The sequence below is a fragment of the Ciconia boyciana genome, chromosome 7 (assembly GCF_034638445.1).
Source record: "Ciconia boyciana chromosome 7, ASM3463844v1, whole genome shotgun sequence".
In the NCBI taxonomy this organism is placed as follows: domain Eukaryota; kingdom Metazoa; phylum Chordata; class Aves; order Ciconiiformes; family Ciconiidae; genus Ciconia; species Ciconia boyciana.
The window spans coordinates 4,727,883-4,753,694 of record NC_132940.1 but is presented as its reverse complement, the minus strand read 5'-3'; the positions used below and the strand labels follow the sequence as shown (position 1 = coordinate 4,753,694).

At 38.5% G+C, this 25,812-nt stretch overlaps 1 protein-coding gene across 7 annotated transcripts in view; it reads left to right on the top strand.

Moving 5' to 3' along the window:
* FGGY (FGGY carbohydrate kinase domain containing) overlaps nt 1–25,812 on the top strand; it is a 224,775-nt gene that overhangs the window by 106,137 nt on the left and 92,826 nt on the right. For all 7 annotated transcript variants that reach the window (XM_072868154.1, XM_072868151.1, XM_072868150.1 and 4 more), the window contains one exon: nt 916–1,004. In XM_072868154.1, coding sequence (XP_072724255.1) covers nt 916–1,004 — 89 coding nt within the window. The remainder of the gene's footprint in view (nt 1–915; nt 1,005–25,812) is intronic.

Here is a 25,812-nt window from a genome sequence, read left to right as displayed (position 1 = left end):
TGGTTTTGATATTCTTCAGTTATTTTAACATACTGAGGCCAGAGATGGCCATTGGATGGTATAGGTGTATTGCAGTATAGTGATGCTCACTCTTTATGTCACACTGGAATAAAATGTTACACTTGGGGAAACTTTCTTCCCATTCAACATTGTCTGATGCCTGTGGCAAGTGTGGAGATTGTTTATGTGGAAAAGTAATTTTAAGAATATGCATTGCTATCATAAGCTGAAACCAGACTGAGCTTTGGAGGTAGAAACAAAGAATAGAGCCTGGCCCAGGTGATATGACTTGCCTCTTGCTTTCTGGACTGCTAGCTCTCTGTCGAGTATAGTGTTGGAAACTCTCTGTAAATAATCTGTCTTGGTAGAAGAGGTTTTTTTTAGGAGTTTGGAAATGTCACGTGGCTATCAGGAGCTTACAAGTGTCATTGGAGGGCTATCCTGTAACTGTCTTCAGTTACTCCCTCAGCTGAAGAAATAAGATTGAACCTCTTTTCAAATGGAAACTTAGGCATTCATACTGCTTTGTGTATTATTATGCATTTCAAGGAAATTTTGCAGACGGGCAGAGTTTGCAAAGATAAACTTCTGTTAATTGTTTGTGTGAATTCATGTGCATGCTGTGATGGCAACTGTAGGGTTGTAGTGTGGATTTAAAGCTGATTGTTACTGGTTAATCCAGGCCCCCTCTTCAAGGGCAACTCTTTTCTTATGATCAGTCTGTGGTGGGGGAAAGGCTCAGTTCTTCAGGCTGTAAATCACTGTAAAGTGAGTAGAGCGGTCTAGATGATCAGAATATTGGGTTTGGAAGAATTGCCATTTTTACATAAATGGCAGGTCTCTTAATTGCATTAAAATAGGGACATGATCATGCCTGGCCTCTAATATCTGCATTTCTAAAAATTTTTTTGTTAGAACTTGCAAGAATCGTGCTGGGAGAAGGCAGGCTACTTCTTTGATCTTCCGGATTTCTTATCTTGGAAAGCCACAGGTGTCACTGCAAGGTATGTTAATTTTAATGATACGATTTGGTCGTCTTTATCTGTTTTCTTATGTATGTTTCTGCTTTAATTCATTTTGACTGGACATGCCGATATGTACGTCTGTCTGTAATTCAGCCTGCTCCAAAACATCTTGAACCTATCTGCTGCTTCCATCGTGCATTCCTGAACACAGTTGTTCCTGTGAGCAGTGTAATTCACAGATACACTATGTTGCTACAACTGTTGGTTAATTTGTCTTATACTCCATTTTGGAACATAAATATGATTGCGCTAGTTACTGTGAAACACGCTTCTCATAATTCTTTGAAGTCTGTTTTTGTTGACAAATTTATTGACTTTTTTGAGAATTGGAAGAAAGCACTTCTTTCCCGTGTGGGAGGGATCTGGTAAAATCTTGTCTAAAATAGGCACTTCACTGTAAAACACGGCAGCTGTATTGCTCCCCAAAAGTGTCCTAGAATACTTGCTGAGCAGTTTAACAAAACCCCTTTAAAATCTTGATTAAAGTGATCAGTACAAGTGAAGTGCATTTGCAGATGAACTAGTCATTGTGAAAAGTGAGGTACACTATTATTTATTTAAAATAAAGTCTTATTGACCAATTCCATGCCCATCTCAGTGCCGTTCACAATTGTTTCCACTGCAGTTTGTGGAGCTGAATCTGTGCAAAAATTAGTCTAAAATGAAAACTGGTCACAGGATAGTTTTAGTCTCTCTGGAAATTGAAGATGCCTTCACATCAGATATGGTTCTTTTTATTTGAGTGCTCTTTCCCCCTAGTTAGTCTCCATGATTGACAGCTATTGTTAAATATCTTGTATTATAGAGCAGGAAACTGCTAGATGATAATTGAAAGATAGTATCTCAAATCTTCCTTCCTTTGGACTTTTAGTCAGATTGTGCCGTATGCTGTATGACTATGAACTATGTAACAGAAGAACAACTCTCACCCCAAACTTCTTGCAATCTAAGCAGTCCCGTCACCTGACCCAACTCTAACTTCAAGAGGATAAATCCCAGGCTCTCAGAGGGGGAGGGTCTCAGAGTCATGCAGGGTCTCCATCTTGTGAAAGTACTCAAGACTTTGATTGTACTCAAGTACTCGGGGATGGAGAAAGGTGACTGCTTTGTTGTAAAGGTGCAACAGATCAAGTGCCTCTCAAATTTAGGCACAGTCATGTGTGAGAAAACTAGTCACCTGTCCTGAAGAGAACCTTTTTGAGGTAGTTGGGGGATACGATGACCCAGAAAATAAATGTCACTTTATTGGGTTACGGATTCTTGCAATTTGTCTACTAATAGTTCTGTTTAATAGGACGGGGGAACATTTTCATCTGCTCTTAGATGTGGTAGGGGTGACTTCATTCTACCCTTCTTATTTGGCTAGGGACCCTGTTTGGAACTTAGTTCCAAACACAGTTTTAATTTGGCTTTGTGACCAGGTGATGATTAATAGATAGGATAAAATGTGTAAGCAAATCATGAAATGTTCACCTTGTGCTAACGGTCACCTTGTGCTAGCGGCTGAAGGAGCTAAAATAAAATATGGTCCAGGTGCGCTTGGAATCAAATATTATTTGGAATTTATTTTTAAAGGAAGGGAAACAGTTTCAGAGAGAATGGTGATATATTTGAAAGAGAGTTCTTATCTTGCTTGAGCAGAGGGATCTCCAGCATTGATAAACAGAGTTCCTGCTCTTCCCAGATCCTCCTTGATCCATAGCATGTTTTGTCTTGTTTTTAATAGTGACAGCCATACTATATAAAAGAAATCTGTCTCTCTGCCCTTCCCTCTCTCCGTCTCTCTTAACCTCCAACCCAATGTAGCTTGTGAGAGCAAATGGAAAAGAACAACAATGCCTTCCTGCAGACTTAAAAATGTAACTGTTGTTATGACTAATTCTTTAGCTGTTGGGAAATGAATGATTGTATTGAAGTACAGGTGTTACACTAGCTATGCAGCTATCCAGGTTGCAGAATTAATGGATCGCTGCTAACAACTGATGCTGCAGTAGTGGGGAATCTGGATGGAAACGAAGATAACAGCATGCTTAGTACAGTAAATTTTATCATCTTCCTTTTACTTGTTTCTGAAAACTCGCATTTTGTTTTTTCACAAAACTCTTGCTAGAGTTACACCATGCCTGGTACTTGCTATTCCAACGTTGTATTTGTCTATCTGCTTGCTGCATGTACGTGTCAGTGGTTACAATTTCTGTGAGGTCTTTGGGAAGGGCAGATGTTTTCTTGGGTGTGTTGTTAGTGCCCAGCACTGTAGGACCTAATTCCCTCTGGGAACTTCTGTTGCAATAAATACTACTAATAACAGTGAAAGAGCAAACAGATCTTAGGAACTAATGATTGTATTCTCTAGTGCTCCTCTAACCTGTACAGGAGTACAGTCTGAATTCCTGAGATTAAAATTTTCAGCCTCCTCTGCAACTTTTGTATGCAACCAAAATGTATGGCAGGAGGTTTAAAAGGAAGTTAGGAGCGGGTATACAGGAGCTTAGAGTATGATAACAGAGTTCCTGTCTACAGTCCCTCATGGATGCCTTAATTTAGGAGGCAATGTTATTTGCGGGTGTGGGGAAGGGAAGAGAATGATGGGGTAAGAATAATGCTGTGGACTTAGTGTAGTGGTGCTGTCAGCTGGTGTCAGGCTGTCATGGCTTGCAGTGGACTTTGGGACTGTCTAAACTCAGTGAAGCTCAGGTTTTGCTTTGCAAGTAGGTCTGAAAAGGGAGGGTGCTGTGGTAATGACAGCTCCTTGGTCCTGCCTGGCTTTGGCTTTGTGTTCTTAGCTGTAACTTTCTGGAGGTAAGGCAGAGAATCTCTCTTCAAAAAAAAAAAAAAGCTGCAGAAGATTATACTGAAAAGTGGAGCTGACTGAATTTTTACTGGCAAGTTCATTTCCTTAGAAATGACCTTTTGATTATTCAAAAACTTTTTGATTGTATTGACGAATGTTGTGAGGGAGAAAGGAATGTTGGGAAAAGACTTTCTGGACAAAGTCTTCCCCCACCCTTTGGTTGAGAGTCTTCTATGTTGCATAAAATAGTTCCTTGTACATCTTCCTTTGCTGCCTTAATGTGCTCCCCAAAATTAAGCCCATTGTTTTGGATCTAGTGGAATGTCTTATAGGGTAACAAAGGAGGAAGAAAAAGGCAGGAAAATAAGGACAAGAAATGTTTTGTTGGAATCAAACCTAATTTTTTTTCCTTCCTCTGTTCTGCCCTGTGCCCACCTGTTTCTTGGGAATTTCCTTGTAGTTTGGTGAAGTAAAGTAATTTGTCCTGCATATGCTCATAATACTAGGGAAGTGTGAATTTATCAAGTATAAGATTCTTAGCACCTTTTCTCCCTTTGAGCACAAAGGAGCCTATTCACAGGGCAAGACACAGTGTTAGTCATTGTGAATCATACATAACTTGGCTCTGATAAAAGAAAGATTTATTTTTTTGAATTTATTTTGGTGATGGGGATTTTACCAAAATAAATGAAATTCCAAGGGCACTTTTGTAGGAAAGACTTCTGCATTCATTGAAACTATTACTCTTGCTTCTTGAAATTTTTAAGGGGCTCTTTAAAACATTTTGTATGTATTTAACATCTAAAAACTATGTATAGTCTTTTTGGCTTCACTGAGATTACTCAATGCACAAAGTTAAGTAGTGTGTGAGATCAGGATTTGAAGTATTTGAAAAGCAGTTCTTGATGTGTGTTTCTGAGTATGAAATCGTTTGTCTTTCACCTTTGATTCTGCTGGCTTGAACTGCCTTGTAGCCAAGTTTTTTCCAGTGGATGTATATGTGTAAATGTGTATGCATCTTTACCTGAAAGGTGGAGACTCAAACATATTCTGAGATTTTTACCTAATGTCTTTGAAACTGCTATATAGCTCACCGAACAGCGTCCACCCATCAATTGCAAAGGATAAGTTCCAAATCGTTGATTCCCGTTGTTCTTGAAAGATTGTTGCCTGTAAAATTCCATATTAAAAATTGTTATTTTTTATTATTTCTCCTTTGGGTTGATGAAAGACCATCGAATTGTTCTGAACAGACGGCTGACTATTCTGCATTAAAAAAATGTTACTGACAGCTCTTTAGTTAACAAAATTTAAAACTTTGGAACTTCCCTGCTCCTGCCCCCCAAGGTTGCAACAATGAGTATTGGTTTTGCCACTTGAATACTCAGTTGTCTTGTTTCAGAAATGCTGTTGTGGAGAGGAAGAGAGAGCTGTTTTTTCACAGACACGTTAGCAATGCTTTTCAGAGGCTCAGCACTTTTACTCATGGTGAGTGTGACTCACTGCTCTCTTCCACCCACCATCTATAACTTCTGATAACTTTTCCTTTATATGGTATTTTGGATAAAGCTATCTTAATAAAATCTAAATGCCTATCTGGTTTAGTTGCAGGTTACTGTGTTATGGATGGAGAATTCTTATCAGAGATGCACATCTGCAATTTTATTGTATTTCTGAAGTCTTGTGAAGGATTCCATTGCAGATAAGAATATGGCTGACCTGTTAAATTGGGTAAATTCACACACAAATTTCTCAAAGATCGTGTGTATTTAGATCCAGCATTCTGTTTCAGGGCCACTTTCAATCATAAGCAACTCACTGGAAAATTAGCTGGTCTCTACTGGATTTCCGTGGTTTAAGATGAGCTGTAACCAAAGAGAGATTAAACCTGTGGAGGAGGATTTGGAAGCATAGGGAAGAATGTCAGGCTGACATTATTGAGGTAGAGAGTGTCCAACATCATGCTATAAGCCACCTCCCAAAATTACCAAAAAAGTTGGAACAAACTGAATATTTGTGCAGAATAATTTTTTAATATGATTACATTCTAGATATATTAATAGTTGGGGAAAGTAATGTGTTATCTAGTAGAGACTTCATCTCATATATGAATGTTGACCCAAATAATTTTCCTGTGGAAATACTTGTCCAGTCAGTCTTCAACTGCTAGCCATCACAACAGGGAAAATGGTGTAACAGAGATGTTTCATATACTTTTGGGGGATCTTTTGTAAATTATCTTCTTCGAACAGATCTCGGGATCATGAGTTTCTTCAGATAAAATCAGTTTTATAAGAAAAAATTCATACTGTTATGGTAATTACAGATGGTAAAGTGAAAGACAGATGTTTGTAGTTCGTAAAAAACATTTCTGGGAATCACATAACTAATATTAGGCTATATCTGTGTGAGAGTGAGTGATATGTTTTTAATATACAGTATGTTTTCAACAGGAAAATACCTTGAAAAATTTTTTTCACTAATTTATGCAGAAGAGGCTAGTTCCTTGGCTTGTGCACGTTTAAATAGCTGACTCTCTATGTTAAGCAGTGATTAAGTCCTTAAGGTTTATTTGTAACCTGTTCCCAGGTTTCAGGATTATCATTAGGGCTAGAGATGGCTCTGTCGTACTGATTTAAATCCAGAGAACTCCTGATGTTAGCAGGGTTGATGCAGAGTACGCTGGGATAGATAGAAGTAGAGTCCGGTCCATTGCTGAATTGCAATGATGGAAGTTTCTAATAAAACATTAAATCTAGGAAGGTGCTTTTGAAGCCAAGAATCTGGATTCAAGTCTCTGGTCTGTTATGTCCCCTGTGTTATTTGGAGAAGTGAATTAAATCTACGTCTTTGGAGGTGTTTAGGCAGCTGAATACCTTTGAGGATTTGATTCTTGTTCATTCCTGTGTTTTGTTCTTCATCTGTTAAACTGATACATACATACACTCTTAGGAGGTTGCTTACTTTTACCGCTGTGAGGTACTTCATCAGTGTGGCTAGTGGTGTCCTCACCAAATACTTTATCCAGATAGGCTGGAAACTTTGAAAAGAGAGAGAGTTTGGAAGAGGAGCTTATGTTTAGAGGTACTGTTGAAAAAACAAACTGGTGTGAGTTAAATGGTTATCTGAAGGATGCCTGTGTCTTTTTAAAGGATTGAGCAATCCTGGTTAGTGAGATGTGGTAACTGGAGCAGCACAGACACCAGTTTTTTGGGGCCAGCTGCCCTTCCCTTCCTTCCTAGCCTTGCCATGACTAATGTATACCCTTTGGCTGGGATTCTGGCCTTTGGCTTCTTGTTTATATTTTGTGCCTACTTCAAAAGATGCCTGGTCTAAAAATTAGGCCCCTCTCTGGGAGGAAAGGAGCTAGGGAATATTTCAGAAAGCTTTCGTGATCAGCACTGCAGCCCATGTGGCGGTGACAGTATCCTGAATTGCACTCAGGTTTTGTGTCCTGTTTATGAAATGAAACCCAAGACTTCAGACTTGCAGGCTTGTTTGGAGAAGTCTCTGGAGAAGGGAGAATTATCTTGAAGGGCTGGTTGGGAGGGGAGGGATAGTGTTTTTGTGGATTGGACAAACAAAGTACCATGAATTTCTTGTCATGGAGCCAAAAGCAAGTGTCCTTGTGACGGTATCTTTGCCAAATGAGAGAATTCCACTTCTATCAGGCTTTTAATAAATTCAAAACATGTTCTTTGGAGACTGGTGACACACAGACTGATCCAGTGTAAGAAAATAGGAAACATATAGCTGGAAAAGTTATCAGGACTGTGAAGGGCAGGTGCAATGTTGGTCATTGCTGTTAGATTTCTTTTATTTTATTTTATTTTATTTTATTTTTATTTAAAAATGACATGTCCTTGAGTCTACAGAGTAATCTGAAAGAGTTCTGTGTGCTAAATAAGAAAATTGTTAGCAGGTCTCGTTAATGTTAGCCAGGAAGCACGCAGGCAAACAGGAAGCTTTAGCTATTGTTATTGTACAAGTGCCCTTTACAAAATATTAGCAAAAGAAGCTTAATGTGTTTTCCACAAGAACAGGAGCCCTTCATAGTGTCTAACTGTATCTGCACAGTGAAGAAAAAATTGCATTGACCCTTTCCAACAGCTTTGACATACATTGAGACATTGCATTTCAGAGATTTGCATTCAGATCTTCAAATATTTACTACTTTGATTATTTTTTTAAGATGCTAGGATTGTTAATTAGCTGTCACAGTATCTAGCCCTTAGTTTTCTATTGTGTTCATTTGCTGCTAAAAAAAAAAAAGTCAGCTAGGTCAGTATAGAAAAGGATTGGGGGCAGGCGCGGTAGTAGATGTATTACTGGCAACTTGCCACGGAGACAGTGAACTCTGAGCCAACCATGAAGTCATTTTGAACTCAGGGAGTCTCACTAATCCAAGGCGATGTGTCTTAATTTGACAAAGCAAAGGCTGCTTGATAAGCAACCCTTGCTAGAAATGCTGTTAAACGGGGGTGTTTGTAAGTTTAGACTGTGGACGAGAAATGTGGTGATATGAAAGGAATCATCTCGTTTTCAGGTTCTTACTCCCCCAAGCCCAAAGGCAGGCTTGGCTCTGTTCTCCCCTGCAGTTCGGGCTGTGCAGTGGCTTGATGTGAAATTTGAGAAACATATGTAGTTTTCTATTTCAGGAAAATGATCTCAGGGATTGAATGTGTGCTTTGTTGGCTGTTAAGCTCTGATCTTGCCTAGTGTGGTAGTTTGAGAGTGTGTGTATATGTGAGAGTGTGTGTGTGTCTGTGTGATGGTTAAGACATTCACCAGTGCTTAAAAAAAAAAATAAATCAGGGTTCATATATTCATTACTGTTAAAGGTCTTACTTCTTCAGTCTCAAAATGCAGTATCCTACATCATAAGAAGCCTCTTAAATAAATATACTATGTACATCAGAAAATGTTTCTGTCTTTTATTTTTCCATAATAGTCATTAACATTTACTTGAGCTGATGAGTGGTACACACACAAAGTTTTCCATCGAAGCAAAGGAGCTGTGTTTAAACAACCCTTTCATTGTTGATCCTGTGCAGAAGCAATATATATATATATGAACACTGTAATTATTAGCTTCTCTGAGGGTCAGATAATAATCTCCCCTTAATAAAATTTGTAAAGAGATGACTAGGAGTCTTTGAGATCCGGCTTGCTGACATGCTAACTAATGGTGGGACTGGATAACTGTGTTTCACTGAAGCTGGGGCGGGGGGGGGAGGAGTATTGGAGGAGGTTGTGGTGTTATGGCCTTAAATTCTGAGGAAAGACAAGGCAGAAACCACAGAGGAGCTTGTTGTCTTTCAGTTCTCTTAATCTCATTTTTTTTACAATCATCTCGGTTCTCTTCAGATATAGGCTGGGTGTTCAGGGGGTGTATGTTTCTTTTGCATTAGCTTCTGTGAACGCCATCAGGGATCAGACCCTCATGGTACAAGGCATGTTATAAACAATCTGTCATCTTCTTTGAACTCTTCCTTATGTGAAACACCATGGAAAGCCCCATGCAAAGCCCTTGTCCCTTGTGAGATTGGGTCTCTGTTCAGCAAGAGCTGTGTAGCAATTGCTTTCTTGCATAAATTTGAACCAGATAAGAAAATAGCCATATTTATGAACTCCTGGGTCACTTACAGCCCCAGCAGTGTTTCAGCGTGCACATATATAATGCATGTATTCACAGTAAATTCTTAAAAACCACCCCCTGAAAACAATAACATTCCAGGAGTGTTCTCATCCAGTGAAGGAAAAGAAAGCTATGTAGCATGAAGTCTGTGCATTGTATGTGTACATACAGTGCTTAAAAGTATTAAAACTCACTTAAATTTATTATTCCATAAGGGGCTCGCTCTTCTTTTTTTTTCTTTTTAATTTTTCTTTAAACTTTACTCTTCTGTGATATCTTGCATACGAAAGAGTCTTAATAAATTCAGCCTTAAAATGCTCTTCTTAAGTAAGAAGGTGGCATTATTATTTTACAGATGGGAAAATAGCTGGATAATTTGAAGGGTAACATTTTTCGAAGTGTTTAGGTGGGCGTCCAGATTTCTGTCCAACTTGCAGTGAGAATTAGGAGTCCTATTCCATAGGCATTTTTACAGATCACACTATAAATTATTTATTCTGGACCAATTCTTCCTCCAGACTTCCCAAACAAATGCTTTTCACCACTAGAGTGTTCCTCCCATCACTTTCACTGTAATACGTGGTTGTAACAACAGTCTTGGCCTGGAAGGCAGTTTACTTACAGGTTTGCTTTATTTTTGTTGGCTGGCTGTCTAAATCTGTTTAATGTTAGTAACTTTCACTGGAAATTCTCGTCATGCTTTAGGATGACACTGATGGTGTCAGGGTTGATTTACATTATCTCTTTAAAGTAGCATTAGCTTACACAGAACTTTTTCTCTTACTTGTTTTAGCATTCATATTATCCAGAGAGGAGTCTTTTAACTGTGAAATGTAAATAACCTGACAATGAAGACTTCAAAAGAAAATGATTCTTTGTCCATGGCAGTGATACCAATTTTGCCAACTCCGTAACCTTTAAAACAGTGTACTTTTATGCTTGACCTGTCATCTGGCTATAAAAATAATCTTAGATCAATGATACGGTGCTTTCAAGAATGTGTCTGAAGAAAGCAGACACTTCTACATACGTGTTCTGTCTTTTCTTCATTGTGGTAGACCATCTGCTGCTTTAACTATAAGTAAGATCTGCTTATTGATTTGGTGTAAGTGCCTGGCTGCGCCTTCTACTTACATTAAGATAGTGAATGCTTTTACTGTAGCTTGCAAATTGATGTTGCCAGATAGTGAGCCTGATATTATATAAATATATAATGTGTTACATGAAATCACCAAGGATTTGTTTTTTCCTTCCCCTGTTCTTTATTCCAGTGGCATTCCATTAAGCTGCTCATTAGATGAAAGGTTGTAATTCAGTCTTCAGTGGATGAAATGTATGTGCATTTATGGAATCAAAGGCATTCCAAGAAAGTTTGTTTATTTTCTTACTACCTTCTTTAATTAAATTTTGATGGTAGGATTCTGACTGTCTGACTTGAGAGAAACAGATGAAGCAATAATGATTGCAGTGTGATACAGCAAAGATGACTGAAATTATGTTTATTGGTTGTCAGACCCTGCATGTATAGGAAACTTAATTCTCCTGTGGATAGGATAGTTGAAATTTCAGATTCCACCATGGCTGTTAGTTTTATTTTTAAAGTGAAGGCGGGAAGTTTTCTATTTTATCTTTTAGTATCAGCTGGCTTCAGATAATATTTGGATTTTATATATATTTGGCTCAGATTGCTCACATTCAGCTTTAAATTGCCTCTGGAGCTGCTAATCTAAGTTAAAATCAGTGTTTGTCCGCTTTATTTTAGTTCAAGTGCTCTATCTCAGATTTGTCAGCCTGAGTTATGAGCTTGCTGGTGTTCTGTGTTATAGATGTATCCTTGTACTCTTCTGAGTGGGGATTTGGAAACAACAAGCATTCCTCAGAAGGCCTGTCCCTGTGTTACCCGCAGGGCTGTAGTCAGCTCAGAGCCCCAGAGCTGTGGCTCTTCTGCCATCGCTCCCAGGCTCCAGGTGCCAGTGGCTGTTAGAGTAGAAGGCAGTCAGTGGAAGGTGGCCTGGCAATTGCCTCTAGTACCCACGCACAAGGAATTTTTGTCAAAGTGGGAAAGAAAGTAGGAAAGCCCTTCATACTGCAGAAGTTGATTGAGAAAAACTTATCTGAGGATGTGCAAAGAGATATGCCTGTTATATTCAAAACCCTCCCCACCCCCAAAACCCACTTGCATTTATGCATATGTAGTACATGTTGTTAGGATGAAGGAAATAACTCCAGCTTTCATTCACTGTAGTTTGAAACTCAGAGTTTTGAAACTTACAACTTTGAAAGATACTCTCCTCTCCTTCCAACCTAATTTTCCAAGGTGACTTCTTTCTTCAGAGGGATGAGGCTGGATCTGCACACTAAGGTGTTTTTATATTTCATTAAAAGTGATGAGAAGGGGAGAACATGCCTCAAAATGCACAGAAAACTATTTTCCTGTAGTTTCCATCTTCTAAGATGCCCTCCATGAACCTGTACTTGAGAGTTTTTGATGCTGGTTTGTCGTTGTATATAACGTATCTAATAAAGGCTCTTTTGAGAAAAAGCAATATTATGATATAATTTTACTTTCAAGAAACAAAGTCAGTGTGCTTCCAATCTTAATGGAAAAAATAGGCATGATGTTGTCCTTAATTCCTTGAACACAGCATCTGTATGCGAGGTTAATGCTGCATCTCCCTATAAAGAGGGGAAAATGGGGAAAGTGTAAGCATGATACACTGTTGACATCTCTTCTTCATGTTTGTCCTTCATGAACGATATCTTTCATATGTCATACTGGGTAATGCTTGTCCATGATACATATAATTTGAATGTGTATCTCAAAGACAAATTAGAGTTCTTTAGTGTTCACCATTCCTCATGCTGATGCTGCAGTATCATCAGGTATGAATATGATGGGAGAGCTTTCTGGAGGGATTCCAGTTTGTTTCAGACTTCCTGGTTTTGTATACTTTGTCCTGTAGCAACTCTTCATTTTGTGTGTAAGGACAGTTCATAAACAGATGTTGAATCTCAACATGGTGCCTGAAATTTCCTGTGATTTCTGACCTGCCTGTAATAACACAGACAATCCTTATTTACACTGGTTAGCTCCGCTGGTAATCTATCTAAGTAAATTTCCTCTTAACTCTTTCTTTTTCAGGTTATGTCTCTTTAAATGTGGCTCGAAAGAAAGTTATACCTACTAAAAATGTTAAGAGTCAAGAGATTTCTAATTGCCTAAACTATCAAGAGACATATTAATTAATTAATTAAAGTAGATGCTCATTTGCTTTGGCACAAACAGAGTAATAGGGAGAGAAAAGAGGAGGGAGAGTAAAAAGAATAATGTCCAAAATGACATAGCACAAATTACCTCGTAACTATGATATCCACTGTGCTGATGGAAATCTCTTCAGGCTGATCTCTAAGGCTTCGTCCGCTATCTTGTTTACTTGTTGGTTTATCTGAAAGGGCCTCTATTTGTGTGTGTGTATATGCACACATGTGTGCATAATATAGGGAATACAGTTTTACCTTATTAAATTTGTAACTCTGCTTGGAGGAATATTGCTCAAGAAAACCACATCAGGCCAAGCTTTTGAAAATGCAGACTGGTTTAGAGAAAGCATTTTAATATATTGAAGCCTTAAGCCATCTAGCTCTCTACTCCTGAGAGCTCTACCTGAAAACTTCCAGGGCTGAATAATTTAAGGTTTCGGGTTTTTTAATCTTTCTGCAAGAAATACTAGTCTGATGTTTTATTTTCTTAAAGTCTGAACTCCACATAACTTTTTTTCAGAACTGTTTATCCTCACTCCAGACATGAACCTTGGAAAGGTGGCAGAAAAAACAAACAGCTGCTGTGTTTTTGGGCAGTCTGCATTCCTTTAAACTCTCTGAGATCAGACTTGTGCTGAGATTTTCAAATTATTTGTCCTAGGGCTTAACCACTTTCACTCCTGCTTAAAAGTGAGTGAGTTTGCCATACCAGTGCTTGTGAGAGCTGTCATGCAAAGCCTTAATGATTCAAGAACTATGAATATATGATGTGTTCTTAGGGTTTTTTATTATTGTTTCGTTCCAACTTCACCTACCTCCCTAATCATCTTTCCATTTTTGGACTCCAGCCTTTTTTTAACTTAAGCATTTTGCTTAAGATATTCTAGGGAATTTTGTTTTCATTTTGGTTTTGTGGTAAATTTGACGCATATAAAAATGTTATTAATGGACCAGGGTGGAGGTAATAAAAAAAGACTGTCACATTCCCAAGACCCAGATTCGGAATTATCTTCTCCAAGCTTGGGTTTCTTTCCTTCACAAGTGGGAGATGGGAAGGAGAGCCATCGGTCCTGTGGCAGTGTTTTGTGCCCTCTTGGTGAGGTCTCCAAAACATGTTCTGTGGAGCCTGATGTAAGAGGTGGAAGAGTCAGGACAATGCGGGCTTGTGTGGTGAACTACTAAAAGCGTGTTTATTGTTGGGGGCTTCATGTGGGTTTGCCTGTCAGAGAGATGTGAGGGTGCTGCTTCTACTCGTGCCTCATAAGTAGCCTAAATCCCAAGCATGTCTTGCAGTTCTCTCGCTTTCCAATTCATGGAACTTCCCTGAGTAAAGAGATTGACTGTACCAGATCGCTATTTTTGTGATATGGGTTAAATATATTGGGCAGGATGCTGAGACCAAACGTGTGTTTACTAGCAACTGGAGTTAATGGAAAAACAAAGCAGTTGGTCCAATTCTGAAGGGCTTTTCAGTTAACCATGTTCATTCTTTTCTTTGGGCCTTTTTCCAGCAAAGCACTTAGGCACGTGCTTAATGTTAAAGCATGTGCTTAAGTGCTTTGCTGGTCTGGGTCCTTTATTTGCTATCCAAGCATGTTGGTATGAACAGGCTGTTGGTTGTATGAATGTTTGGGGAACTGTTCTTCTTACACTGTTCGTTTTTCTCCTCTGAACTTTTTGCCCACTTACGGTCCAGTTAAGATAATTTGTGATTTCAGTATGACGCAGATAACGATTTGCAAACAGTCTGTAGGTTATTGATTGAGATTAATTGGCACTGATTATGAAGAAATTGTGTATTTGGAGAAATCAGGGTCAGTCCACCCAGAGAAGTTTTCATCTGATGTCTTGCTCCAGCTGAGTAATCTGACTGGCAGCACTTGTCATATGACAAGAGCATCTTCAGACAGTTAAGGTACTGTGGATTTAGCCCCTGGTATGACACGTTATTCCTTCTTCCAGAAGATTTTCTTTAAGTAGCTGCTGCCTTTTAGGTGGCACTTGCTGTTATTTTTTGATCTGGATGTAGATTTGTTTGTTTATTTATTTCTGGTTTTCATTACTGCAGTCCAGAGTTGTGTGTTTCTGATTACTGCAGGACAGCAGGTTTTGTGCTGTCCCTCCTCCTCATTCTCATACCATCCATGGCAAGTCAGGACAGGAGAACTCGGTTAAATTCAGACTTTAGGATTTCTATCTGCATCTTGCAGTGGTGAAAATCGGCCTTTCACCTCTAGAGCCATCTTAGAACATCAGTGAGTTAATTTTCTTTGTGCTTTTCTTTGTCAAGGTGCAAACCACTTTACTCTAAGGAAAATAGCTTAATTATGCAGAATGGGCAGCCTGATACTGCTGACTTAATTGCTAGAGTTAGTAAGGACTATCTATATAGAGTAAGTCAAGCACAATCCTGCAGTTACTTATGCAAACAAGTGACTTACACATATGCTCCAGTTGATGTCAAAGACACTATTCGTCCAGGTCAGGTTACTCATACCTAAGCCTTTATAGGACCAAGCTCATAGATAAATAGTAGTTTGCAAAACTGCATTTTAAAAAATTTGTTCTTTATTTCTCTTACATAAAAATGTACAGAGTTTCTATGAAGAGTGATCTTTTTAATTCCATCACTTAATTTGGTAAAACACATAAATGTAGAAATTCTTGCCTTTTTTTTTTTAACTAAAAAAATATAAAGCATTAAAGAGGGAATAAAGCATTATTTTTTCAGGCAGCTAACATAGGGATTTTAAATTGACTTTTAGTTCTTTCTTCTCTGTGCCTGCAGCATTTGCAAGTGTATTTTCTGCAAGTATTGCATTATAAGTCAAGTATCAAGAAAGGGAAAGACAAATATTTTAGTGTTGTTAGAACTGCATGAAAGGGTTCATTAGAGTTTAGAATAGTGGTAAACTCCACCCTTCTGGTTCAACCGTCAGCTTTCACAGCATTTAGTGTAAGGCAAGCTCGGGCATTACCTTGCTTACCTGGGAGGGTTAGCTCTGGCTCTGAGAGAGCTGTGGATGTTCATTCCCAGATTAAGTTGTTTTTAAGATGCAAATGAATGTAAAAAGCATTGATGTCCACCTTCCTCATGTAACAGGCTAAAGCATCTGAAATTAGAAGAGTAACATCTTTCTTTTAGCCACTCTTCCAAGAAGCTGCGGGTTGATTTGTTTGATAGTTATAACAAGTCAAAGTGGAGGTTCATTTTGTCCGGTCCCTTCTCTTTTACAATGGCAGCAGTAATTGTTTCTGAGGAAAAAAAGGAGGGAGGAATCCTAGAATTGTCAACATATTAACTTCCTTCTGGTGACAGTTCTTTTAAGTCATGCTCAGTTAATGAGGGTTTATGTTCCTTTATATTATTTCTCTCTATTATTATGAGTGGAAGCAGTCTAGAGATCCATGTAATGTAGTTTGGTTTTTTGGTTTTTTTTCTCTTTCTTTCTGTTAAGGTTTTGGTCCCAGCAATACCCATACCCTTTTTCACTTGCATAATGATTGCTTGTTTTGTTTGAATGAATGTATTGCTGTATTCTGAGGAATAACGACACCTGATTTATCTGCTCTGTAGCCTTCCTTATTTTCTGTATTGATCTCCCATTCCTCTCCCTACTGATGTAAATAAGCTGGTTTTTTCATTCTTACTTTATGGAAATTTATGTATGCTTTTACTCACTTCTGTTACCTGTTTCAGCACTCCTTGTGGTTCTACTTAGTGGGGTTTTCTTTGTTTGGTTTGCGAAATCACACAGCTATCCAAATAGTACTGTTGATCTCCTTGCTCTTTTGAGATTTGCTCAAAAATTTACCATCTTTTTCTACATGAATACAATTACGAAGGACTGTAAACTCGAACTATCATTATTATTATTATTATTAAATACACTCTAGAAATAGGTGCACTGATACTGTCATTTAAAAGACTAAAATAGAAGCATACAATACAGCATATGATGTATATGAAATGAGCCATCTTGCTTTTCCTTTGACTTAAATGCCTTACCTTAAAATCTAACCATCAAAAATGTTAAAAATTGATAGTAATAACTGTAAATTTTGACCAAATATATCTTGTATTTAGGAATGACTTATGATTTTAAGAGTATACGTTGACTGAACTGCTTCTTGTGACGGGAGGTAACAACAGACCTCGTTGCCTGTGTAGGAATCTCCAATGTGCATCTTTGATTCAGGTGCACGTGGCAGGCGAATCCTGTCATCCTAACTTGAGTTAAGACAAAGGAGGTTTGCCTGAGTAAAGGAGGAGGGCTCAATATTGGAGTTTAGCATGTGAAATCAGATCAGTCTGCATGAAAATGTAGTTATTAAAACTTTCTTTTATTGCAGTACTCTTGGCAATTTCCCTGCTTCTGTTCTGGTTTCACTTAGGCTTTGTCTGGCCACAAGTGCATGACAGCCTAGGTTCCAGTTCAGCATAGTCTGACTAAGCTGGTAAAAACTCCCATTAACTCTACTGACATTTGTTTAGGACTTTATACTTGCACATATGTTCAAGTACCGTACTAAATTAGCCTCTCAATGGTTTTGATGTTAGGAATAGAGACATTATTTACTCATGAATTAGTAAAATGTGTCTTTATAGTGAACTTGTGAAGAGATTTCTGGACTAATAGTTCTCTCTCTAAGTATCAATGTTAGGCTTGTAAGGGTGGGTTTTTTTCCCCTCACTACTCTAATTCTAACCAATTATATGAAAACAGCACAAACCACATCGTGAAGTGTAGCATTGCTCATGTGTAGATTTGCTTTACTGGTCAGTGTATTGAGTGTCAGTGTCCACATGGCTGCTGGCCAAGCATTGCCCTCAGCATCATACCACACTTTCTAAACCACTGGAAAAGTCCACAATACTTCCTAAGTCTTTGTGCTCCCTGAACATGGTTGCTGGTGGTGCACGTCCCATGTTTACTTTTCACACAGTAGAAGGATAAAGTGTCATGGAGCTAATAACTGAAGTCTTCCTATAGCCTGCTGATGCCAATCCTGTGGAATAATAAAGTCTACGGTAATACAGCTAAGAGATGTGAGGATATGTGTGGCCACGTGAGGACCAGCAGCTGAAGTACCGACTGGTACTGACAGATGTGTTAGGTGATGCACGTGTGGACGTGAGCAGCGATGTGCTGCCATGATGGTAAGGTTGCTGTAAGGGAGTAGTCTTGCTCTAGCAAAAGCCATATGGTGGTGAGGGAGCTTGCCTGAAACCTGATCTTCCTTTTTCTCAGTTACTTGTAGTCTTTGCTTAATCTTTTGACTAACTGCATTGAGTGTTTGGTGAAGCCTTGAACTATGGTAAATTTGCTCAAGCTTAGACTTCCAGAGGAAAGCTGTATACTGGCTCTGTATACTGATACTTTCAGTTTTAATTGTGTAATAATTTTAACTGCCTGAAGAAGGTAACAGGAGAAGATCCATTTTTTAAATACAAGCTCTTAATTGAAATAGATATATGACTTCCTATTACAAAGTGGTTTGCTTGAAATACTGAGCTTGAAAGAGTATCTTTTTCTGAATAAATTGAACTGAAACACTGCTGATGTTGCATAATGGCAGGAGGTATGTCCAGAGGGCAGGCTGCTGGCCTGGAGAGGCTGGGTATGTGGGCTTTATTTCCAGTTTTGCTTTTCATTTACCTTGCCATTTTTTGGATGATTTTTATAACCTCACCTCTGCTTATTAAGCTTTTAAAACTTACAGTAGCAAAGAGATTCAATTTTATATATGTGCATGCTTCTTGTTACTCTCATATTTAAAGATTTAAACTGTAGCTGTGCGTAGGAAGATTTTTAATATGTTCGGCATCATAGTATCTGAATGGTATTTTTCTGCCTGGGTCTCTAGACTGACTCTCTGGAGTTCAAGATTCAATTCAGGGGTCTGAATGAGGTTTACTCTTTGACCCTTGGCCAAGTCACTCAATTTCTTTTGCCTCTGTTTGCCATCTTTTAAGGGAATGGATTAATATTTCCAATCCCACGTGCTATGTCTGATTTGTCTAGACAATACATTTTTGTGTCTAGGACTGTGTCTCATTATGTGTTTTTCAACAATGCTGAAGACAATGGGCTTGAATCTTGGTTGGGTGTCTGTAATATAATACAGAATGAAATTAATAAAAAAGCAAGCAGTCTGCTGACTGTTTGCTTCCCCTTGCCTCATGACATGGTGAGGTGTATGTGGGTGGATAAAATATTCTTATTTTGTACGTTCTGGTCCAACTCAACATGTTTAGCTAAATGCATCCCTGGTATGAATCCACTGAAATTACTGGATGTACACAAGGGATTAATCTGACTCAATGTGTTGCACTTGAGATGGGTGTTTCCCTTCAGGTCTGATGACATAACTTCTTCTAGGAATGCTGAATTTAAGAGTCTGAGTCTTTAAATCTTTTGATAGTGTGTTCCTAAAGAGAAACACACTTTGTTATTTTAATTGGACTCTGTTACAAATAGTAAAAGAAACATAATCTCATTTTAGTTAGTGTGATTCACCTTTTGTTGTACGGTTTTTTTGGACACTTGCAGTGTTTGATGCATTTATTTATTTATTTTTAAATGACAGGTTTAAATAGATTACAGCAAACAGTTACAGACAGGTAACTCCCAATCCAAAGTAACTATCTGTATGTGTGTAAGTGTGTGTGTGTGTGTATTTATGAAAAGGTAAAACATGCAAGTTTTCTTACAATACTTATATATCAAATGCGTACTCTCACATCTCTGGCACGATGTACAAAGGTTACTTTCTTAAGGTACCTTATCCAACACAGCATTCTATTTATGTGGATTGATCCTTAAAGTCTGAGTGTCACAGAACTGGTTTTCCCAACAGTCTGTCTTTAAGTTCAAGGTACATCTGTATAATACAACATCAGTCTCATACCTCTTCTGGAGTACAGGAAACATCTATGCTTTATACTTCTCAAGAGACTTCTGTGCTTATTGTGGTGGCAATTGGAGGTCACTCTTAACTCTGGTTGGGGTGGTCAGTAGGTCGATATCAGAGTTTAAAGCACTTTGCTGCTTTGAAACCTTGTCTGCTATGTAGTCTTTGAAAATGATCCTATTGTTGTTCTTTTTTTTTCTTTCAAAGTGGCACCCAGGGTTTAAATATAACATGGAATCTTGTCAGGGAGTGGCTGTAATCAGAGGATATTAATTATAGATGTGGGTGTAGAAAATTGCAAATATGAATTGTATTTTTCATACAATAAAATCTATCCCTTTAAGTAAGCAACATATTTGCTTAGAAAATTATGTAATTTAAAAAGGCAGCCAAAAACCTCCTAAGTGTTACAGCATGAACACCAAATACTAGAGTGAGGTTTGAGTTAATTACTGCTTTTTCCCCTTTACAGAAATAATCTTAACTTTTTGATTTACTAATTGAAAGACTTTCTTTCCTGCTCACTTATTGCTGCTGAGGTCTGTGAGTGGGACTTCAACATGCACACGTGGTGGTATGTGTTCAGAAGAGTCAAGAGTCCTGCTTCTACATGCTGTATCCTGACAAAAGACCTAAACGCCCATGGCAATATGTCTGCCTTGAAATGCTTCCTCTCATTGAGGTCCTGGAAGTAATCTCCAAGGAAACTATGTTATGGTTGTGCAAGAAATTGTTTCCTTGTATTTTCTTCCTGGATATTGTCGAGAACTTATATAATACTGAAATGGTGCTGGCCAGCAAGTGGGCATGGAGACAATATTTGTGAAACGTGCTCAGCCAGTGCTTTTCTTCTCGTGGTGCAACCTTTGCCAGAGTTGGAGCTCCTGCTTACTGCATGAAAAAACCAGTCGTGGCCATATCTGTCTGTTTTGCCTGCCTTGGGACAGCTGCCCTTTGAAGCATAGGGACCATTTTTGTGCTTGGATCTGTAGCCCTAGGTTTCCCTGAGCAGAGATGAAGTCTGATCTAATACCTCACAAATTCAAAAGAAACTCTCCATTTCACCTTGGTGGAAACTGGACAAACCCCATTACTCCTTACAGCCCCATGCATTTCCTTGTCTGATAAATAAATTTTGAAGTACTGGTGTAATGCCTACGTCTGTTGGTCAGAGATTTGAAGGATACCAGTCCCTCAAGGCTGTGATGTAGCTGCAGTTCCCTAAGAGCCTTCCTCTTACCTAAAAGAGTACATTACTCTTTCATGGACTGTGCTTTGGCAGGGAGATTTATGGTAGAGGAAGGGAGACCTGTTTTACATTTTTAAATAAAAGCTGCACCACCAGTCCAGTGAGACTTCTGACTTTCCAGATGTGAGGCCAACAGAGCTGCTGAATACAAGTTCACAAATTTTTAAACCAAAATTTAGTCTTGTTGATTATGAAGGAGTCTTTTAAGACTATACAAGTTCACTGAGTCAGCAGTGTTCCGAATAAAATGGAGGGAATAGCGTATCTTGAAATTCAAACAAATACTTTAAACGCAGATTTTAGAGAAAACCTGTGAAATCTTTAGGCCAAATGTAGTACTTCAATATAATTTTTTTGCAACAAAAACAATTTGGCTTGAAAGGGTTTGGAAAGATATTATATAGTCAAATATCAGTATCATCATTGGCTTCAATGTATCCACCTGATAGGTCACGAGCTATTCACTGTCCTTCGGGTTGGTGACTTTGTGGATTGGTATCTTCTACCAAACTTCCACACTTGTAGTAAAAAGAAATATTTTCTACTAAAACTTTATATTTTGAAACTGAGGAGCTGTTTTCTGCGATTCATTTTTCTTCATGGTGAATTCAATACTGAAGGTGTTTAAAATGAGATAATGAAGACTTCTAAACAAAAAAAAAAAAAAGAAAAAAAAAAAAGGAAGAACCAAATAATTTTTGGAACATTAACTCTTGAAGGCTGACATCTGGAGTTTAATCCTATTTCACCTGTGAAATATAACAAAATTGCCATTGACCTTAATGTTAACAAATACTGGCTTTTCATGGCATCATGCAGAAGGAATGAAATTCGGCCTAGAGTTTTATATCTATACTTAGATATATTATAGATCTTTTTTTTCTGTGCCATTTTAATGAAGATTTCAAAGTGGAGAGAAAGCTCTGATTTTGCTGTGATTTTTAACTTCTTTAAAAAACCTAAATGTCAGTCAGAGTACTTTTTATTATTTATGACAAATGTAAGTGTTATCCAGAGCATAGAAAGGATGAAGCTAGTAGAATTGCTAACGCTGATCGCCGTAATTGCCTTGCTACCTTTATTGGCTAGGTTTAAGTCCTCAGACATGCAAAGACTGAAAGTCGAGGCCTCTCAGTGCAACTGGTATGTGTCTGCTAGTTGTTCCAAACAGGCTTCTCCACCTGTCTTTTTTGTTTGGCATGTTTAATGTTTTGTTAGAAGAAGAAAACCCTTTTCAGGCAAGAGTCATATTGCACTGCTGTGCTAAGACAATGGGTTTGGGCAGGCAGGAATTTCATAGGCTTTGGGTCAAAGGCAATAATAATAAAAAGTGGTGTGTTGTAAATATTAGGAACTTGGGATTTGCACGGTTGGGTGGATGGAACAGACCCTGACATGTTTCGGTTTGTGTACGTGCAATTAGAGGGCTGTTGAATAGGTGAAATGAGTAAAATGCAGACAGCGTATGTGAAATAGAGCACACCCGACTTGGCCCTGTGGTTTAAAACTAATCTGCCTGAGAGATCTACTGTAGTAACTGAGTGACAACAGGTGCAGCTCCTCTTACACCCCTGTGAACTCAACCCACCGCTCTTTGATTCTTTTTAGCAAACACTTAACATGGGCAGCATCTCATGCACTTCATACGTTTCAAGACTAAATGACTAGGTGTCACATTTTTTCTCCTATTACCTGCAAAGTATTCCCTTAGGACAAATTGCCTTCTTCTTTTCCCATTTCCCCCAAAGCAGGCAAATATACCAGGCAGGCAGAGACATTGGCGTGACAGGTATAAATGCCAGCGGTGTATGTGGATCTAATAATCTGCTTCTATTTCAAAGGTCATTTATTAATGTATATGGCATTAGCCATAATGGAGCAGAGAATAATTACATGTTTCCTATTCCTCTGTGATAACCTCTGCTGTATTTCAGGCTCTTGCAGTACCAATGCCCAGTTCTGTTTAATATAAAGCTTGGATGCTGGGAGTATGTGTGCTGTGTCTTAGTTTTTTTGTCTGGAACATTTTTGCAAAAACCACAGTCAGATCTGTGACTGTGTTAGAGTGGTGAATTGCTCATTTTTGTAAAAAGCCTCGAGACTGTGGGGTGCATAATTTGGGAGAACATTGACAGCTTGGTCCAGATGTCAGTATGTGGAGAAGTTCACTTGAGCAGAACCTAAGCCCTGGTTTTCAATTTGAATTCAAAGTCTGTTTTGAATTTGAAGTTTGCAGAACAAAAGGAGAAATGTGTTTGATGTTGTGACAGTCACACTCCATTGTTTCAGGTCTTCTTGTTGCCTTCAGAACATCACACAACTTTCTTGGTTCTTGATTCTTTGTAGCTTTAAATAAATCTGGCCAACAGACCCCAGAAAGTTACTTTATCCTACTGCACGCTATTCCTTTTGGGACCTGACTATACCCTATCCTAGCTTCTGTAGGACTTAGCTTTGGTACCATCCTCAGCAGGTGCAGTTGGTTTTAGTTCATCACCACCAAGTCACTCTCAGTACAACAGCCAGGTTGCAAGGACATTTTTCACGGAATCAAGAGCAAAGCTTCCATTTACTTCAGGATGATCAAGACAGGGTACTCTGCCTTTAAATCTGGTGGCTGACTCATTTTCCAGGCTAACTAGTAGTCTACCAACCCTCTTGAATGGAAGATCATGTATAAATACCTTATGGGGTCACTTTTCAGGGAACAACTGCTGCTTTTAGTAACAATCCTTGTTAATAGGACTTTTATATTAATTTATACTCAAAATTAGAATGACTTCCAGAAGACTACTGCAGTTATAGAATACACCCCAAACTGTGTTTTGTTGTCAAAGATAGCCAGTATTCTCCCAGACAGGGCAGAATCTCTGCAGAGTTGGGAGTCATGTCCTTGCTTGCTTTATCCCTCCTGGAGTGTGGGAGATGGTGTCAGCAAAGAACAGACCAAAGTGTAAAGCTGTGGTAACTCTTAAGTAGGTGTGGAGAAGTTTTTTGTGACCTTTATATTTTAGATAAATTTTTATGCATAGGGTATGCATACAGTATTTCCCATTTTTAATGAGTGTATCTGATTTCCTTCTCTCCAAGAAGTACAACAGAGTGAGGGATAATACTCAGAATGGGTAGACAGTGTGGGAAGAGCCATATATCGACTAACTTTGAGCACCTGAGTTGCTTTGGCCACGAGTCTAGTTGCCCTGGATCCTTTTGAAGGTCAATGGGGGCAAACAGTTGCTTCCAGACAGCATTTTGGGAATTATCAGTGTGTGTTCAGTCGCTACAGACTCCCTGAACCTCATGGTTTTCTTATGAGGACATACTGCTCATAAGGTGGGTTTTTCAGAATGCTGAGATTCTGGTCGTACAGGACTTCAGCACATCCACAGTCAGTCCTCAGCAAGAGATGTGCAAAAACTCAGAGCTAGACAGTAATAGAAAGGATTGTGTAATATGCTGTGCCCAGCTAAATCTACTTTGTAATGAATGTGGCAGGGATTTTTTTTTCTTGAGGCTGTTGGATGCAAGTAGGATCCTATAGTTCTTTGTAGACTAGAATTTGTAAGAAACTTTAAACATAATCATGTTCCTGTTGAAAATCTGGTTTAAATAAAATAAAAGTTTTCCGTACAAAAGGGTTGGTTTTTTCGGTAGGAGTATTCTAAGCAAAACTTTTTGTTCTGAGCAGAGAAAGGAAATCTTTCATTTCATTGTATTGGGAATATGTTTGAGGAAAACAGTCTTCAAATTCATGGTATTTCAGCCTAGTTACATATGGCCTGTGCTACTGAGGGGTTCCACACACGTCTTCTCAAGTCCTGCGTTAGATTAGGCAGTCGGGAGAGGACTGTTGCCTCAATGATTGCCTATTAACTCAGCACCTTTGAACCCAGTCCTGGTAGTGAAGTAAGGGGAACATTTGCTTCTATCCATCTGGTTCATCCAGCTTCAGCTAGTGCAAGTCTGGTGTTTATGGCCAAATAATTGAGGCAATACTGCCAAATAGTTAGGAAAACAGGAATATACCACATTGAATATCAGTACTGTTTCTGTTTAATGTCTGCCCTTCATCTTATAAAATTTAGGAGTTACTGTGAAATACAAAATTTTCTAATAGTTGAGGCTTGCTTTGTAGGTGTAATGATTTCGTTCCTCAGCTTCCTCTTTACCATAATGTCTTTCTGGATACAGTTTTTCCAAGTTATGCATCGTGCTATCACTTCCTCAGGGTGATACTCTGGAGGAGAATTTCTGAGTGATTGCCCATAAAGCTAATATATATCTATGCCATTGGTATTCAAAGGTGAAAAACCATGAATGAACCGCTCTCTCTACATGTGCCTACAGCTCTCTAGGATATACAAATGGAGCAGCTGTGTGTAATTATTGGAGCACCTCATCAGATAAGTGGCAGGGATTTGAGTTCAACACATCCAGGTTCTTTTGAACCATGTAGTGAAGTTAATCTGTCATTACGGGCCTCTCAAAGAAATCCTTTTTTCTTGAACTATCATCTAAGAGACCAGAATGCCTTTCTGCAGTATAATACTTTGTCTTAGCTTTATACAAACCCTTAATATCTATATTGTTCAATGAAACATGTACTTTTTACGTGGCAATTGAGTAGCAGCAAGGGTGGAAGAAGGAGCTTAAATCCCAGAGAAGTGTAAATGCTCGGACAGGATTTACAAGTGTTTTGAGGTTCTTGTGACCATGAAAATAAGACCTACAGACATAACGGGTTAGTGTTTTAGCTCAGATTTTGAGGTTGGTCTTCATATCAGAACCTTCCACTTATAGATCTGCCAGTTAATTCATTTGGGAAGAGGTGTCCTTCCCAGTTCACGTTTTCTGTATTGTATTAAAAATTCGATCAGAAATCAGCTATTTATCCTTTTTCTGTACGCAGTTTGCATTTATAAGTCTACACAAG